General features: G+C 39.8%; 1 protein-coding gene across 10 annotated transcripts in view; it reads left to right on the forward strand.

Moving 5' to 3' along the window:
• Window positions 1-20,083, forward strand: part of ARL15 (ADP ribosylation factor like GTPase 15) — a 435,728-nt gene that overhangs the window by 154,416 nt on the left and 261,229 nt on the right. For all 10 annotated transcript variants that reach the window (XR_008995006.1, XR_008995007.1, XR_008995004.1 and 7 more), the window contains one exon: window positions 6,962-7,106. Coding sequence is in view for 7 of the 10 variants with exons in the window: in XM_057495239.1 (XP_057351222.1) it covers window positions 6,962-7,106 (145 nt within the window). In the remaining 3 variants the exon portion in view is untranslated. The remainder of the gene's footprint in view (window positions 1-6,961; window positions 7,107-20,083) is intronic.

The following is a 20,083-nucleotide window of genomic DNA, read 5'->3' on the forward strand; positions in this document are numbered from 1 at the left end:
ATTCTGTATAGGGGAGTCAATGCTCAATGCACAATCATTAATCCACCCTAATTTTCGTCAGTCTCCAATCTTCTGAAGCATAACGAACAAGTTCTTACATGGTGAACAAGTTCTTACATAGTATACACATATATTATTTTAAGGGGAAAAAATTAAGGACTGTTCCTTGAGATTCCACAGTACCCCCCACCCACCCCCACCCCTTAACCACTGTGCTTAGAATCAGATATCTTTGTAGCCAGCATGAACTTCTTCTCTTAACAGACAAGCTTTGTCCTTTCCAGAGGACAAAAAAGGGTTAAATGAAAGAAACAGCAGGAAAGAGAGTCTAGCAGCACCTGAGTACCCCTTTGTCTTCCATCCCAGCCAGTGTCCTCTGGACATTCCCTATTCCCCTAACTCAGCCAGGCAGGAATCCAGGCCCTCTACCTCTAATGGGCAAAAGGTTCAGGTTCTCTGCCTGGAATGAAAGGTACTTTATGTAAATAACTTGACAGTGCAAGGAAGGAAGCACTATCAAGACTTACATCGTCCCCTCCTCTGCCAGGTGTCTGTTCATTTACACAGTAAACTTCCTTAAAGCACCCTTTCACTTTCTCAGCACAACAGAAGCACCCCACTTCTGATACTCTGATCCCTGGCTCTGGACTTGACAGTACTGAGGCCGAGAGGGCATGAGGTAGAGCTCTGGAGCCAAACAGTCTCTGGTGCTTTTTTGCATCTACATTACCCTCCACACAGAATGTGCCTAGTGTCTCCTCTATAGGACAAACCCTCACAGTTTAGATGCTTATTGTTCCCGTTGCTAAAAAAATGGTTCTGTAGCCTGACTGCCAGGGTTCAAATCCTGACTGCACTTAGGCAAATTTAACTTTTTTAAGCCTCTGTCTCCTCATCTTGAATGGGAAGCTTAGAGTCGTTTCTCAATGGGCTGTTCTAAGGAGTAAGTAAAGTAATACATACAAGTCACTTATATCTGGTGCTTAATGATATTAGCTGCCTTTGGTTTTAAGTTATTAGGACACCCATCCTTCTTCATGTTTCTTCCAGAGGTTAAGCAGCTCCTACAAATCCTGTAACACATTTGGTTGTATTTTCAAAAGACAGACTCCTAGACAGACTATTATAGACTTCAAAAATATTTTAAATCTTGTACCTTTAGATATTTAGACACTTAATTTTTATTCATTGAACATGTTTAGTGTTAAAAAACACTTGCAGGAATTGACCGCCTTTAAAGAACTTCTTCCTTTCATTCAGAGAGTTAGGGTCAGGATGTATAGGTGCCTCTTTGGTTTTGAAACCAAATTATCTAAGAAGTACATCTACTTCAAGCTATGGGTATATTTTCTCTTGCTTTTGGGTACCAATTAATTGATGGTGTGCTAATCTGACAAATAGTTACCAAGTGTAGTGCCTGGCCCCACCCTAGGAAACACTTGCTTATAGGAAACCTCCAGTTTTTGTTTGCTGAGACTCATATTTAAAGAAGGAAGATAGAGTGTGGGTTCAGGGCAGTGACTGCATGTCTGTGGGGACGTTCCAAAGCTGACTGAAGAACATTTTCCAGCAGCTACACAGAGCTTCAATCGAATTGAAATCATGCTCAGAATAAAATCACATATTCATGATGAAAAACAGAGCATCAATTGAAACAAATGCCACGTCCCCAAGGCTAGGGACTTAGTGACACGGGATGGTAGGAAATATTGGCAGCTGAGGGGCCAGTGCCAGAGGGGGGAGGATTTTGAGCAAGACTGTCTGAAATGGCGACATTGTAGGACAGTTCTGCCCCTCTGCTTTGGTGCCAGGCCACTCTTGGTAGCTGTAAAATGTTTTGAACCAATAATAGGATCAAGCATGAATACATTTGGGTTAATGTGCATAATTCTATCATTTAATAATTCTTACAGTTAGAAAAAATAATGCATATACCCTAGTATTAACTTCGGTGCTTAAAGTGTGTGTCCAGGGTCAAGGAGTGGAAGAAAGGGTTAGTTCTCCGAGGGACTTAGAGAAGACTTTCCAGAGGAGGTGTCATCTGAGCAGAACTTGGAAGAGAAATGTGCCAAGTTGAAGAGAGGGCAGAGCCTTTTCTTCTGAGTACCTAGGACCTGGCTGGTACAGAAACATGAAGTGCTCAGCCGTTGGAAAGACTAGTGAGTGATTTTGGTGGGTAGCTGCAGGCATGAAGGTGGAGAGGTAGAGGGAAAGTGAGATACGCAGTTAAGTGCCTCGTTGGTGTTTTATTGTGTTGATGAGCATCTACTCACTTAGTTATTGTGTACAGAGCTCTCCAGACCAACCACACATCTAGCACTGTCCCCTACAGAGATGGGGACATTTTAAGATACATCTTGCTGCTTTGGTGCTAGGCCACTGGTCTGAAATGGAAGTCCTCCTTTTACACTTCCGATTTAGTCCTTTGCTTATTATTTTCCCTCATTCATGTAATGATCCTTCTCCAAGTGAATATTCCTAAGGTTTTCTGCTTATGGGTTTTAGCTGATCCTCCTTTCAGCTGGAGATTATACACTTATGTGATGAGCTCAAAGTCTGTGACACGGGTAGTGCTGGTGGCCCCAGTCCGCCAGCTCTCCAGGCCCTGCTCACCGTTTACTCACACACCTTGGTAGATGCTTGCGGTTGCTGCTAGGGAGAAATACCTGTGTCCTAGCATAAGAAGAGAGACACACTGGGTTATTTTGAAAAGGAACAAGTCATAACAGATCCTATGTGTGAACTAGAGCAGTCTGGGCGACAGAGACCGTGACCTTGTTGTTGTGTCCCCCTGCCCCTCTTCCCCACCCTGGTACCCACCCTTCTCCTGGTATAGTCACATGCAGACTAATCCTATTCTCTCTCCCCTCCTGTAAGTGAGGGCCAAGGGTTGTGTGTCTTTAGCTTCCCAGGTCACACTGGGTTGGGCTGGAGCATGTGGAGGCTGCTGAGGGCCGATGCGAGGGAGGTGCCAGTCTGGGCTGCGTGTGGGCTGCCAGGTGCTTGCCCTTTCACATAAGGTACCTCAGGAAAAGGAGCCGTGTGATGAACAGTTATTGGCCCACATGTGCCTTTCTCCTGGCACAGTGCAGTGAACTGATGCCTCCTAACATTCTCCTGAAGAAAGGAAGTGGCAGATAGTGTTAAAACGTTACTGGTTAATCATGGGGAAACTGAAGCATGGATAGGTTTATGGAGCCTGAACAGAGCCGTACAATGCCTTAGTGTCTGGCCTGGGAATGAAGCCTGAGTTTGCTGCTTGCTGTCAGGACTGCCGCCGGCATTGTGTTTAGCATTGTACAACAGTGAAAGGGGCTTACTCTTCACAATGCAAGAGCTGCTTTGGGAGACAGACACAATGAACTTTGGTACAGTATAGTCTAGAGGCCAAAATGAGTAATTTTCAGTAAATTGATGATGAGCTCCAAAGCTTCATTAAGTTTTAAAACAAAAAACAAGTTAAAACTCTGCACAGTTTTTAGGAACTGACTCAAAAAACATGAATTTTCCTTTCCCCCCATTTGAAATTGCATGTTTTTAATAGTCTTATTTTGTTGGCTCAAAATCTAAAATTCCTGTTAACCGAAGGATTTATTTCAAATAAGTATTTAAAGACTCTGGCTTATTCAAAGATTCTGCCTTGTAGTAATTGTCAGTCTGACCTTTATGCTTTTTAATGTTCCAAAATACTTTATTTTCATAAGCCTGTGGTTTTGTGGGGAGGTTTTTGTTTTATTCAGATGTAGTTTGGGTTCTTCCAGAATAGCTGGAAATACAAGCCTAAAATTCAGGTACGAGATTGATGGGGAGGGGGTGATGTCATGTTAGGCATCCTTACCATCTATATGCTTGGAACCATGGGGTTGGAAATGCCAATACTGGGGAACATGCAGAGGAGATAAGCCAAATGTGGAGTAGAATGTCACCACTAAGTTTCCTTTTTGTCAGAAGTGTCTTAGGTGACCCAGAATAAATTAACAGATTAGGCAAATATTAATGGGCTTGACTGCAAAATTTTACACTCTGAATTTTAAAAATGTGAAGATGAAATTCTGGAACTTTTGTCCAAAATATGTTGAGTAATATTGGTATATGAATAATTTAAACAAGGCAATATAGCAGTCAGTCACCTACAATTTTCTATTTATGATTTATGATCATTTGGATCCAGATAGTTGGGCTAGTCTCCCTCCAGGAGATGGTCCAGCGGAATTCTGGCAGAGGAGTTGAGCAAGAATGGAGGTGTCCAGAGCAGGAATAGCATTTCTCCCCTCTTCCCCCGACAAAAATCAAAGCAGCGCAGTAAGAGAAAACACTGTGACTAGTGGTGTTGCCTGACAAGTTGAACCTGGCAGAGCTGTCCTAACTGAATAGCTGCTAGCCAGAGGTTGTCTCTGGGGGAATACACACACACATGCATGCGTACGTACATGCACACATACATCTCCCTCTTAGGAAAACTCTCATCATGAGTCAAGGAGAAAAAAGTTTGCAAAAAGTCAGACACCTTCAGCCAGCCTTTGTGTGAATCCAGGATGTGATGTGTTGGCATCTAGAATACTGTTTATAGTTGTGGTCATTAATCTTGTAGGAAAAGGCATACTGGAACTCAAGCAATGCCAAGGAAGAGCAACTGGTGTGATGGAGTGGGAGGGCTTGCTATGTGAAGGCAGACTGAAATAATCAGGGCTCCTCAGACTTGAAAAGACTGAGAGGAACTATGATTAGAGTTTTAAAAATCTGTGAAGAATATGGATTAGATCATCACAGAATTGTTTACCAGAAGTAAACAGAACCTCTTAAAGACAAGGAAAAGTGAATTTAGGGCAGAAAGAAGTTCTATCATACTGAGAAAGTAGTTTCTGTACATCAAAACCACTCTTCTGGACACTGGGGTAACTTGTGGCATTAAAGTAAAGTGAAAAATTCAAGCATTCCTCTTATTTCAACACTATTTTCTTCAAGTATGAGGGGCCCTGAGAAAACAGATCAAACTCCCTATTCACCTTTATGTTTTATTTTTTCTTAGGTGAAATTTAAATGTTGTTTGTTCTTCATTCCACATTTATCATTGAGGGTAGATTCTGTGTCATGTTTCCCACTAAGCACTGGGGATACTGGGATGCAGTAGAGATGGTGCCCATAGTCTAGGGATGAATAAGAAACTGCTGCTGTGGTGAATGCACAAATGTGACAGCATGACACAAACTGCTGACACACTGTTGGGGTCAGAGCAGGCAGCGCTAAGGAAGGGATGCTTAAGCTGAGACCCAAAGCTGGTGAGAAGTTCGCTAAGCCAAAAGCTGGGACAAGGGAACAGCATATGTGAGGGCCTTGAGGTGCGTGAGGGTCTGCATGACTGGAGGAGTGTAAGGGGGCAGTAGGTAGGGAGTGAGGGGAGATGAGCTGGACGGTGGGCTCGTGGGGCAGATTGTGGAGGGCCTCGCAGACCATGATAAGGGTTTGGACCCAAGAGCAGTACAAAGTCACTGAAGTGGGTTAAGGCAGATATGATCGGATTTCATTCTTATAAATGGTCACAGTGGCTGCCTCAGAGAGCAGAGGAGGCAACGCTAAACCGACCGGGACCGGTGAGAGAATGCTGGCGCCGTCCAGGTGGCGGTGTCCTGGACGGAGAGAAGCAGCCAGGTCCCAGAGCTACTTCCAAGGTGCTGTGGACTGGACTTGTTGACTAACAGGACATGGCAAGTGAGAGAGAGGAATAATCACGCTTGATTTGTGAGAGTAAGATTGCCAATTAGGCCTCAGATTTCACAAGTGAGAAAAGCCAGCTCGGGGTTTTGATGATTCTCTTCTCGCGTGATCTCCAGATGATCTAGGAGTCAGTAGGTTTGCCTGCCTTCCTGCCTCCCTCTCCGCCTTCTTTCTCTTGAATCATTCAGGCCCTAAATATTTCAGGATCTGCAAGTTGGTATGTAATTGGCCCCTAATAGTAAACGGATGTCCAATAAGCAAAAAGATAAGAAACTGCATGAATAATTCCCAGGCTCCCAAATCTCCGTCTTAATCTCCGCAGAGCAAACAGGTTCATGCAAAGCACAAAGTACATGACAATTCCTAGTACTCTGAGGTCAGTTCACCTGAAACACAATTTAGCAAAGGTCAAGACAGCCGTGACATCTAGAAAGACTCTATTTAGTGATTTTTTAAAAGCTTTTTATTACAAAATAAAGAGGTGTAAAGCTAGTAGAAGGAATTTCATACAGACTCTACTCAGTTCACCATTCATTAACGTTTTACCACATTTGCTTTACCACACTCCTTACCACACACTGATGGTGATGACAGAGATTTAGAGATTTTCTTAGCCAGGTAATTGTAGACAGTAAGACACTTAGCCTCTAAATGCTTTAGTATGTGTTTTCTCAGACAATGATTTTCCTTACATAACCACAGTACAATGATTAAATTCAGGAAATTTAACCTTATGTAATTCTACAACCTAATAGGCAGTCTTTGTTCAGCCCTGTCTTATGGTCCCAATCCTGCGTTTATGGTATTTTCCTGCCAGATCCAGGGTCCAGTCAAAAGGCATTGCCTTTTATTATCATTCTTTTACGCCTGGAACAGAGACCTGGAACAGTCCCTCAGCATTTTTGACTTTTAGGACATTGAAGTTTTTGAGAACAGGCCTGTTTTCATGCAGAATGCTCTTCAGAGTGGCTTTGTTTGAAGTCACTTCGGGCTCAGATTCAGGTTGTGCCCTGTTGGCAGGAAAGCTGCATTAAGATGTTACCCCCTTGCAGTGGGTCTCTTGCAGCCTGAGGGAGTCTCAGGCCCAGTGATGGGAACGTGGATCGCGTGACCAAGGTCATTTCTCCATTCTAGTTACCTTTCCTTTTATAGTGAATACTTACTGGCTCAGCCATTTTGAGTGTTACTAAGATTTGTGTCCACAGTCTTATAAATTATGAGTCACATTACCCCTCTCTCTTGGCAGTGTTTTAGAGCACTTTGCTGCAAGGGACCACCGCCTGCACGACCAGAATATGACCTGGTTTGCATAGGCCTCACCGGCTCTGGCAAAACAAGTCTGCTGTCAAAGCTCTGCAGTGAAAGTCCCGAGAACGTCGTGTCCACCACAGGTGGGTACCATGAGAGCTGCTGGCCCTTTCTCTTTCTCATCCCCAAGGTAGTCTTGTTTCTTGGGATATTTGAGGGATCCTACCCTCTCCTCCCCTTCCCCTCTATTTGTGGTGAAATGCTTCATTCAGTCATTTAAAAAAATTTTTAGATATTCTGTGTTTCAAAATAGACTTGAGGGGGGTGTTTCATGACATTAAATCTCTGTACCTTATAGCCCTCTAGTTGATCATTTCAGTGCCACTGAATTAAGTCATGCTTAGGGAAACATTAATCCTAACTAATACTGAAACTTAGAATCTAGTACTGTAATGAAACGGATTCATATCAGGCTCATTCTGTGCCATCCTCCCTGAAGGCTCACTCTGGCCCATTGGTGCTGGTCATACACTCCCTAGGCAGTACAGCTGGTGGAGTCTGAGTCATCTTCCCTCAGTTTTCATCCGGAGGATAGTCAGGCCCCCTGATTGTGTTGTTTCCTGAGGTGGCCAAGAAGCCAGTCCAGGCAGTGCTGCTCAGGTAGGGGAGGTTTTGCTTCAGTGGGGACATCTGGCAACATTTGGATACATTGTGGCTGTCACATCTAGGGGAGGGCACTACTGGCATCTGTTGGTAAATGCACGGGTGCTGCCAGACACCCCACAATGCACGTGACTTAGAAGTCACAGGACATCCCTCACCACACAACAGAGCAGGAACACACTTGGTGGCCAGTTAGGTTTGAGGGATGAGAGAGAAAGAAGCCAGGGGTGGCTCAAGTTTTGGCTTAGAGGATGGGTAGTTGATGGAATCAATCATTAACTAGGATTTCCTAACAAGGAAAAATATTGATGACTCAGAGCCTTATATTGATTCAGGTCAAGATTTCTTATCAGATAAATTTAAAAAGTACAGGCTTACAGAGCTCTCTAGATTTTAGAATTGCAGGCAAAAAACTGTGGACCTGGAAAGAAATTGGAGGCATAGGTTGATTAAAGGATGAGGAAGTGAGGAAGGGGTTCAAGGTGAATGGTGAGACCACAGAGAGGCTGAGCAGAGCTCAAGCACAGCCCTTTTGTGTGAGGCCATTCCTGACTGCCTGCTTTTCCACAAGACAGAACTGAGCGCTCTCTGCTCCCCCACTGGACACTGTCCATAATTCTATCATCTGGTGCCTGTAATGCTGCTGTTATGTTCTCCCTCTCCCCAGCCTGGGTGTAAGCTCCTAAGGGCAGGTAAAGCATCTTGTTTGGCTTTATAACCCAGAACCTGGCTCAAGGTTTGGGCATAGCTACAGATGTGTATTGAATCAATAAACAGACAGCAATGAATTGAATCTATATGTCTTTAAAGTATCATGCCCCTCATAATAGCGTTTTATGGCAGGTACAATTCTTTTACCAGATTCTGTATTTAAATCATATGAGGTGCAAAGATTTGGTGACATGGCTATTGTCCCACTGCTGGTGACAGAGATAGGATGCCAGTTTGGGTATTCAAATGAAGCTTAGTGGTACCCAAGGCTTAGGATTTCTGATGAGAGTATTGTTTGCTGGTTGTTTGTAAAACTGTGGATGTCTTTTGAGAAATGTTATGTAATTATACTAACTTTATTAACATTCCTTTCAAGCAAAATAATGTCCCCCCAAATATGTAAAAGTAGTACAAAGTATACACTTCTTCACTTATCAGAGATATCAATAAGCACTATTGCTAGAAGAATATTTTTGAATTATAGTGTAAAAAATGATCTGATGAATAATACTTTTATAATTCTAAATTGTGATGTTTTATATTTTCATGAAATTTTTTAAATGTTTTCCTTTTACTAGAGCCCATTGTAACAGTGTGTGCTAGTTGATTTTCTGATGAATTAGCTATTAAGTTGGCTAACATTTAGATATGAAGCTTCTATGAGTTGTCATTATCCTGAATGAGGCACAGTGCCATTTTGGGGACCTGTTTGGAGGTCTCTGCCATCAAGAAGTTTACACCCAGGTTGGGAACATAAGTTCTGTAATGATAAACAGTTTACATTTCTTGAGTGTTTAATATATGCCAGGTGCTAAGACAAGGTGATACGTGCTATAGTTGATGCTAGAAATATGAAAGCTAAATATGATCATTTCTAATTTGGGAAATCAGACATTGTGGATGTTACATCTGAGGAGGGCCTCATGTGATGAGTAGGAGCTAGGCAGAGAGTAATGGGGTGAGGACCGCAAGGATGGAAATGATAGAGTCAGAGAACAGTTAGTGGTCTTACTGGGTTGAGGCTCAGGATGCAGAGATGTAGGGTGTGTTGTGACCCAAGGCTAGAGACTAGAGAGAGACCTGTAACAGGGAGAGGTGACCTAGCAGTCACTATAATTGTGGGGATGGAAAGTTAGAGGCAGATGTTATGGATCCTGTTAAGAGTGATGATTATACTGGGTAATAGGGAAGGAAGAGAAAAGAATCAGTTGTGACTTAAGGTTCTAGGGGAAAAAGAAACAGACAAAATATTTGACAGAAATCACATTAAGAAAGTGATTTTCAAGCAACAAAGAATAGTCATCCCTAAGAGATAAGAAACAAATGACATGAGCCCTGCATTTGCCCCAGCTTACAACCCTGAGAGAGCTCACAGGCCATGGCACAGTTCTAGCAGGATAGGAAGTGGAGTTCAGTGGACTCCCTGCACTGAGGAGATGGAGCTGAGAGTCAGAGAGACCAAGGCAGGTAGAGTTCATAGGACGTGGTAATGGAAAGGAGAGAGTCGCACATAGAGAGAACCCTGCAGATCTAAAGACGGTCTTCTTTCAGTGTCCAGGAATATGTTCAATGCATGCATGTGAGGAAACTTCCCAAGCCAGGAACGAACCATCTGAAAGTACTAGTGGGAACAGTGCCTGTGTTCACACAGGGTCGAAAGTTGTAAGCGTTCCCACCAGTGCAACTGGAAAAAGTCATAATTCACATCGTACTGTTTACAGTATTCAGGAAGGTTTTGCTTGAGGAATCATCCTAAAGGTGAACACTGCTTTGTACCTCCTAAAAAATCATATTAACAAGAGCAAAGACTCAGTTCCTAGTAACTTCAATGCATCCCAGAACAAAATTGTATAATTTACAGAAAACAAAATTATCCAGCACTTAACCTAGTAAAATTCATAATATCTAACATTCAATCAAATATTACCAGACATGTAAAGAGGCAGGAAAACATGATTCATAATAAGAAGAGTAATCAGTCAGTTGAATCTGACTCAGAACTGATACAGACATTAGAATTAGCAAAGAAGGACATTAAAACTGTTATTATAACTGAATTCCTTATGTTCATAAAGTTAAGTGGAAAAATAGAAGATTAAAAAAAGACTCATAAAATTTCTAGTGGTGAATACAATATCCAAGGTGAAATTTGCACCAGGTAGGATTAATGTCAGATTAGGCATTGCAAAATAAAGATTAATAACTTTGAAAGCATTAGTAGTAGTAGAGACTATCTTAAGTAGAAAGAGAAGAAAATGAAAAATACAGAGATCATCAGTGACCTGTGGGACAACTTAAGCCACCTAACATATGGGTAATTGGAGTCTATGAAGGTGAGGGGGTAGAGAAAGTGACAGAAAAGATGTTTGAAGAAATAATGGCTGAAACATTTTCAAACTTGAAGAAAACTCTAAATGACAAATCTAAGAAGCTCACTGAATGAACTCCACACACAAGAGACATGAACAAAACTACACCAAGGCATATTATAATAAAGTCACTCAAAACCAGTGATAAAGAATGTGATGGTTAATTTTATGTCAGCTTGGCTGGGCCACAGTGCTCGGATATGTGGTCAGATATTATTCTGGATATTTCTGTGAGAAAGTGGATGAGATTTATATTTAAATCTGAGTTGACTCTGAGTTAAACAGATGCCCTCTATCCAGTGAGCCTCATGCAGTCAATTGAAGACCTGTGCCAGCCATAAGACTGAATCCCTCCCCTCCCCACTTCCCTCTGCCCCCAGCAAGAAGGAAATTTATAGCACGTAGACTTTGGACTTGAACTGCAGCATCAGCTGTTTCCTGGTTCTCCTACAAAGCAGCCCACCCTACAAATTTTAGACTTGCCAACCTACATAACTGTGTGAGCCAATTCCTTAAAATGAGTATCTTTCTCTTTATACATATACATACTATTGTTGTTTCTTTGTAATACATTTGAAAGTAGACTATAAGTTAAAGATACAGTATAAACCCTAAAACAATCACTAAAATAACCAAGAGTGATAGCCAATAAGGCAACAAATGAGATAAGATGGAATTATCAAAAATAGTTGATCAAAAAGAAGGTAGAAAAAGGGGAACCAGAATAGATGGGACAAATAGAAAACAAGTAGCAAGGTGATACACTCAAATCTAACCACAGTAAATGTAGATAGTCTAGACTCCTCAATTAAGAGAAATTAATATGATAACCAGAAACCGAGACCCAACTATATGCTGACTTAAACTTTAAATATAAAGATACAAATAGGTTAAAAGTAAAAGGGTGGAAAAAATATATCATGCTAATAGGTGTCAAAAGAAAGTTGGAATGGTTATATTAACATCAGAAAAGGTAGATTTTAGAGCAAAGAATACTGGGGATAAAGAAGTTCCTTTCATAAGGATGAAGATATCATTTAATCAAGAGGGCATAACAATGCTTAAATATTTACTGTATAAGAGCAGCTTCAAAGTACAAAGCAAACACTGATAGAACACTGAAGAGAAATAGACAAACCCACAATTATAGTCAGAGATATCAGTACTCTCCCTTAATTATTGATAGAACATGTAGGAAGAAAATTAGCTGAGATACAGTAAATTTGAACAACACTATAGGCCACCTTGACCTGAGTAACATTTATAGAACATGCTACCCAACAAGAGCAGAGGATATTCTTAAGTGGATCTGGAACATTTACCAAGTTAGACCATATTTGAGGACATAAAACAAGTCTCAATGAATTTAAAATGATTCAAATCATACTAAATGTGTTTTCAGATCACAGTGTAATTGAACTCAAAATTAATAACAGGATTTCTGGAAAGATCCCCAAATATCTGGAATTAAATTACTTCTAAATAACCCATGGAACAAAGAATAAATCAAAAGGGAAATTATAAAGCATTTTACATTGAATGAAAATGTAACATCAGAATTTATGGGATGCCTCTAAAGCAGTACTTTGGAGGAAATTTATAACACTAAACACTTGACCCCACTTACCACCTAGAGGAACTAAAAGGGAAGGAAAGATTAAACCCAAAGTAAACCAGAAGAATAATGATTGAAGTTGGAAATCAGTGAAGCAGAAAAACAGTAGAGAAAGTCATTGAAATCAAAAGCTGGTTCTTCAAGAAGATCAATAAAATTCATAAAACTCCAGCCAAATTGATCAGGGAAAATACTAAGACACTAACAATATTAGTAGTGAAAAGAGGTACACTAATATAACTTCTATAAATATTAAAAGGACACAGAGAGGACAGGTGGTGATTATACAGCATCTTGCTACGCTGATGGACAGTGACTGTAGCGAGGTGTGTGTGGGAGGACTTGGTGAGGGGGGCAGCCTGGTAAACATAGTGTTCTTCATGTAATTGTAGATTAATGATAGCAAAAAAAAATTTTTTTGAAAATAAATAAATAAATAAATAAATATTAAAAGGATAATAGAATATTATAAACAACTTTTTGCCAATAAGTTTGACAGTTCCTTGAATGTCAAACCATCAAAGCTCATTCAAGAGGAAATAGAAAACCCAGGTAGACCTATATTTCTTAATGCCATTGAAATTGTAATTTAACAAAAGGAAGAAAGCTTAAATCTGGCTGGCTTCACTGGTGTAGTCTATCAAACACTTTAAAGAAGAAATACTGCTAATGCTACAACAATATCTTCCAGAAGATTGAAGAGAAGGAAGAATTTTCCTTCTATAAGACCAGCAAGTTGAATGCCAAAAACAAAGATATTACAAGCAAACTGCATACCAATGTCACTCATGAATATAGATGCAAAAATATGTAAATAAAACTTAGCAAATCAAATCTAGCAATATATATTATTAATAGGATAATATATCATGACCAGTGACCTTTATCCCAGAAATTAAGAAATTCAATTTATAGTATCAGTAAAGTTAAAAAAAGAAGTGATCATATTATCTCAAGGTAACAACCATCTGATAAAAAAAACTCTCCACAAAATAGAGACCAGAAGGGTATTTCCTCAACTGTTAAAAGGCATTTATGAAAACCCTACAGTATTTATTGTTATTTAATTGGTAAAAGAATTATTTCCTGGTCAGATTAGGAAAAGACATGGATGTCTGTTCTCACCACTTATATTCAGCATTGTAGTAGACCTTTTAGTCAGGATATTAGGCAAGAAAAAGAAAGAAAAGTCTTCCAGATTAGGAATTACAAATCTTTATTTGCTATTGACAGGACCATCTGTGTAGGAAATTTGATGGCATCTGCAACTTTATACCAATAAATTAGAGATGGCTGATGTCAATTACAGCTGATAATTTTGGAGATCTGAAATCTTGGAGGATATCTTTGGTCGATAATTTGGAGAGTGTTGTCCATAAGAATAGAAGCAGGAAGAGTGTGGTGGCCAAATGTTAGGGAAGCATTTAGTTTATTCAGATAGATGTGCAAACTCGCTGAAAGTTGGTAAATAAATTTCAGAGATCCATATTTAAGCAGGTGTTACAACTATTTCAGGTGGGAAATTAAGAGGAAGCTATGGTTAAGTGGCCTAAAAGCACTGTAAGGAAGCAGAATTTGCCTCAGCTGGCACTGATAAGGAAACGAAAAGCTCTGTTGGCTAGCCTAAAAAGGAAGGAAAAGTTTGCAAGAAAATGTTGGAGCCTAGAGAAGACTTTTCTTATCAAAGCTGAGGTTCCATATGATTCATGAAAGGTCTCCGTAATGATAAAGGTAGTGCAGGGTTGGGAACAAGAGGCATGAAGTAAGGAGAGAAGGGGTAAAGGCTATTGTTTGGATCTGTGTGTTCTTTGTAGCCAATCAAGGTGGGCAAGAGGTTGGAGAAACAAATTTGTGATGACAGAGGTGGGATGGATGGTAGGCAGCAGAGGAGAGCCTGGGAGGCTGATTTTAGTTACTAGTGGCCCCAGAGAAACCAGTCCCTGCTACGGTCCCAGGTTGGCTTTGCTGGCATGTTCAAGCTTACTTCCGGATTCTTTTTGTTGTCATAGCAGCTGTTTGTGTCTGTATGTAACTGAAGAATAAAGGAGGTACAAGGAAGGTCCTAAAATAAATGGCAAAGCCCACTGGCAAGAGAAAGATAAGTAGCAGAAATGAAGTCAGAAAGCCACAAATGACTGTGAACATTCAATGTGGGAGATGAGAGAATAGCTATAGGAGGCCTAAGGGGAGTAACTTACAAAGGAAACGGTCAAGGAATAACTATATAAAAATGTAGAATTACTGGAAAGCCAAAATTAACAAGACAAACAGAAAATACTGTTGAAAAATATCTATAACATATTACAGAGTTCATGGCTATCCCACTTAGAGAATTCAGTCATATTTACAAATTTATTGACAGTCTAATTGATAAATTAAGTTCACAAAGAATAATTCATAGAGTTAGTGGCAAAGAAATATATGGAAAATGTTCAGTTTTATTAGAGAATAAACAAGAAAATGTTGATTTTATACTTAAATATACCGCATTTTTCCTTCTTAACACCCAGTGGTGTTAAGATTGTAGTGGCATGCACTATTGCTGGCATTGTGACTGATGGTATCCCTTTCCTTAGAAAGCAACTATTCAGATACATCAAAGGTTACCAAAATATTCACATCTTCTGACCTAGTGAATGTGCCACTGAGAATTTACTTTAAGCGTAGAATTTCAAAGAAACCATGCACACAAAGTGAGACCTTGCAACATTTTGTATAACTACAACTTAAATTTAAATCTTTTATAGCAAGAGAGTGTGTTAATTAAATTGTGATACCTCAATTGAAAAGATTATAAATTGAAAAATATATAGTCTACTGAGGAAACTTAAATTTACATTTAATTTTAAGAGAAAACAATGCTTTTGAATGAAAAACTAGAAAAAAAACACATAAAACTAACAACTGGCTTGGTTATTTGGCCAAATTATATATGTAACTGTTCTTTTCAATAATTTCTCTGGGATATTTCATATCAAGCCAATTAAAACTGACATATTTGTTGGAAGAGTTGGGAATAGTTGAAAACAGAATCTACCTTGAAAACTGGTTCCCTAAAATGAAAGTACACCCCAAGAAGTGCCTGCCCATCCAATTTCAGCAAGGCAATCACGTCTGCTTTTTCTTCAGAAGGAAGGAGAATCCACACTTTATTGAATTGTTGACTTCAGCAATCCTGTACCTTGATGTGTTTTAAAAAGATACTTAAGTTGTCAAAATTCAAAGGGCCAAGAAATCCTCCAGAGAAGGCAGGTCCTGTGGGAAGAGAGAGAAAACTTGGGCAGCTTGCACCTTGGTCTGGAAACAAAAATGAACTCTGTCCCGAGTGAATTCCCTGATTGTATATGTGCAGGGATGTGGTAATAAAAGGGATTGTTAAATCATAGATTACATAAACACTCACTTTTTTTTCCCTCTTAAATCAGAGGTATGGAGTCTAAAGCCTTATTAAGGTAATATATTGATGTAACATGGAGAACAACCTAGAGAAAAATGAAGACTTGAAAGTTGAAAAAGGTTGAAAATACCTACTATGGATATCTATGACTACAGTTGAAAACCTGTCAAGTGCTGTGTCATTTCAGTTAAAAAAGAAAAAGATTATGACGATTGAAAGAAATATAGACTTTAGTATCAGCTGTGTATGTGTTAGGTCAACAAGAGAAACAAGTTAGAAAGTCAAATTCTGGTTCCTGCTAAAGGATTGTGTTTTATATATGCCAGTGGATTAAATTTCCTTTTATGAAATTGAAATGATATTTTGAAGAATTTCACTAGACTTTTGTCCAAACATCACAAAGCTGCTACAGCATAAACCATACTCTTAGACCGGGGCAAGGCCACATGGTCTGTGGGATGTCTTTCTTTTCAGCAGTTCTTAGAGTGACCCAGGCATTTCAGAAGCATACACACAAGTATCTGTGCACACATGTACCGACTAATGTGTGCGTTAGAGGCATTGGGGAATTGTAAGTCTGTAGGTCCAAGTAAAATACTCATGAGTTCCACACAATGAACAAAAAAAAATTGACTGGCCTCCCCCGCAAAACTAATTTTGTTACAATTCCAGGAATGCTTCCCCTGCATAAAAAACTTTCAAATCTCTCTCCCTGGTATCACAGGTTTTGTTGGATTTAACGACTAAAAGACAAAAGCTGTTAAGTCTATGCAAACAATTATTTCCCCAAAGAGTTACTAAATCATATATTTATTAAAATTTGTGGGGTTAAATCTTCAGGGAGGTTTCAGTCTTACTAATATAGCTTAGGTAGGCCAGGAAAAAGTGACCATGGAACTCAGGCTGTAGGCATCAAATTGTTGGGATGGAGCCTGGGGAGACCTACCCTTGAGGCCTTCAGCCAAATACAAGAGGCCGTTGATGATTGGCTCAGTTGTTACTGTTGTTTCCTCCATCCTGTTTAATATAAATGATGGAGTTCTATTGTTGGAGGAAATGTTAAGGAGCTAATCTTGTCTGCTAATATTGCAGATGAGGGATTTAGGTCATGGGAAAAAGTGACTGGTTAGCCTCAGAGCTGTGCTGAGGACTTCTAGGACCCTGCCTTTGACACATCAGCACACTGAGTCCCTGTGGAGAACCTCAGAAAACACTAATTTAGTGAATAAGCAGCAGAGTCGCGAGCACAGCGTCATGGCCGAGTCAGCTGGGCATTCCCCCTCCCCTCCTAAGTTCCTGGTTTTATTAATGTCTTTATAAAAAAAGTACTTTCTAAACTCTTGCCATTACTTTTATTCCATTAATAAGGTAACAGTGTAGACCTGAGAACACTTGTTTTGCAGTTCTTTGCCTTGGATTTTTTTATAACTAGGAGGTAAAATAAATTAGTGCATTTGTTAGGCATGAGTGTTTTTTTCCAAAAAGCTACACCAATATTTAGGCTCAAAATACTGTGAATCTGTCTACTTCTTGGTGTGCAGAGGAGGTGCTATCGTGCAGTGCTCTGGTAATGAGATCTGAGTTTGAATTTTGAATGTACCACTTGATATTTTTGGCAAGTTACAAGCACTCGAGGCATCACTTTGCTCCTGGGACAGAAGGACTAACCTTAATGTTAGGATTGTTGTGACAGTAAATTAGGAAATAAATATAAACCCTTAACACAGATCTTGGTTATTGGTATATGTCATGTGCTTAGCCTTGGCATATAGGATACAATACACACTGTTTCTCCATTATGGATCCTTGCAGTCTAGCTGTGGAACAGACGTAAAACAGATAAATAAACCAATATGTAATTAAAACTGTGAAGGTCATATAAGAGAATATGAATCCCCCCAAAAAACAACCTATTTCAAGAATACCATGGAAAGCTTGCCTGGTGAAGTGAAGTGAAAAATACCACCTGAAGGATGACAGCTTTGCTGGAGGGGCCAAGAACACTGATGGGGCAGTGTGTGCAGAGACCCCGAGATGGAAGCAATATAGCTTGTTTCAGGAACTGAAGGATGTAAATGAGGGAGAGATGGCACAAAATAAGCCTGGAGAAAGAGAGAGGAACCAGTTTAGGTAGGACCTTGTTAGGTGTTTTGAACTATATCCTGAGTAGGGAGAAGCTATCAGAAAGTTTTACATAGGGGAATGCTGTGAACAGATGTGCATTTCAGGAAGCTCACTTCTGCTAATGTGTGGAGATGATTGAGGAGGCTGGAGCAGATGCAAAGAGTTTGGTTAGGAGGCCCCTGAAGTTGTCCAGATGGTGATAGTGGTGGCTTTTGACCAGAGCTCTGCACTTTGAATGGAGGGAAGTGGACATATTTGGGGACTATTTAGGGGATGGAGTTGACAGGCTTTGATGATTGATTGGGTTTGGGAAAGAGGGAAAGAAGGTGCTAAGAGAGAACCCAAATATTTAATCTATAGACATACTCAATAAGTGTTTTTGATTGCTTCTACAACTCTTATTTTTACCATAATATACCAGAACCTGGGGCCCCACATGGTTTTCACTGGGAGAAATTTTAAGTTTCCAATAGTCATTTGGTGACCATTAGTGTACTGGATTTTTAGTTTTATTTATTTTAAAATAAGCACTTTTTAGCACTGACTGCCTTCTAATCTCATTTGTAGATGAAGAAACTGAGACACAGAGGAATTAAGTAACTTGCTTAAGTCAAACAGTTACTAAATGGTAGGGCCAAAATCTGAACCTGGATATTCTTGCTCTAGAGCCCATGCTCTCCAGTGGTTTTTATTCCTCAAAGCAGCCTTTTTGGAAAGAAATTTTGGTGGTTTGACCTTTGTATCCCTACTAAAATATAATATTAATTTGCCCCCTTGACTTCATCCAACTCAATGTAAAGGAATAAAATATCGATCTGATAGTTGCCCTTCTTGCTTGCCCTTCTCATCAACTGAAGGTGAGGCTTTGAATTTTAATTCTTCTTAATCCTTGCAAACATTCAGAGTGACTAAAAAAGAAAAATACTGTTTCTTTCCCATGAATAGTACATTTTCTTATTTTCTAGATTGGTTATCTAGACTTCATCCTATGAACATTAACTACTAAACTACACTGTAAAAATAATATGAAGACAGCAAAATTGAAGAACGTATATTCCTTTGTAGTATAAATCTAGCCACACATGTTCTATTTGGAGAGACAACATTTATGAGTATTTTGCAGAAACATTTATATGCCTATAAATAACATTGCTAGGTTACTTTGCTTAACGTGAGCATTTGAGGACATTTTTGTAGTCAATTTATTATGATGTCTGTGCAAGGATGAAAGATGGTAACAGTAATATAATTTGCCTGTTGGATTAATAAATTTCAAAAGTTGTGTTTTGCATATGGGCAGCAATTTTTGGAAAGATATTACTTCCCTTTGGGTGCCTGCTTATTGTCAGCTTTTTAGAATCAAAGCAGATTAAACATTGCTGGTGTGCTCCATTAACTGTCTTTTTCAAAGTTGGGGCCTATACCATTTCTCTGGAAAAATCCATTCTTGAGTTGTCCTGAACATAACCGCTAATAGACTGCTTACATAGGGCTTTTTGTTTTCAGGATTTCTCAATCCATATAACACCCTTATGAGGTAGGTAGATACATTCAAACGTCCAAGTCTCCTGCAGGCAAATCGCGGTGCCAGCAGGAATACTGTGATTGGCACTGTCTTTCCTTCATTTCCCAGAGGCCAGACACCTGGAAAGGCTTTCTTGCCGGCTCAGGTACATGCCATTGATTGAGCCACATGGGGCTCTGCCTCCACATTCCTCCTGCTGTTGTACTGAGGTTCGGTGACAGCTTGCACCATTAACCATATTGCTGTGCTAACTGTGGCAATCTGCATTAAACCCACACCGGAAGGATATGTTTGGAAGATTCTTAGAGAGCCCAATGAACATTTACATTCTGTACAGCAAATTTCAGCTGTTCGCACTTCCATAACTCCAACAAAGGTACTTTTCATTCAGTGGGAACCCTTACAGCTCCAACTAATTAATTGCTTAGATTAATAAATGAACATCGGGGATTTCTGTCCTGTGAGTATGTAATCTATTCAGGCAAGCAGAATATATGAATACCTAATGATTAAATCAACAAACTCACCATTGATTGAAATATAATGCCACCAATCATATATTGTATGCTTGTTTGTGCCAGGCACTGTGGTAAATGTAATATATACCTTATCTCATCACTCTAACAACTCTGTGAGGTAGATACTATCATTCCCATTTTACAGATGGTAAAGGTAAGGCTGGTAAGTTGCCCACAGTCACAGAGCTTACTTAACCT

The sequence above is a fragment of the Manis pentadactyla genome, chromosome 2 (assembly GCF_030020395.1).
Source record: "Manis pentadactyla isolate mManPen7 chromosome 2, mManPen7.hap1, whole genome shotgun sequence".
Taxonomy (NCBI): Eukaryota; Metazoa; Chordata; class Mammalia; order Pholidota; family Manidae; genus Manis; species Manis pentadactyla.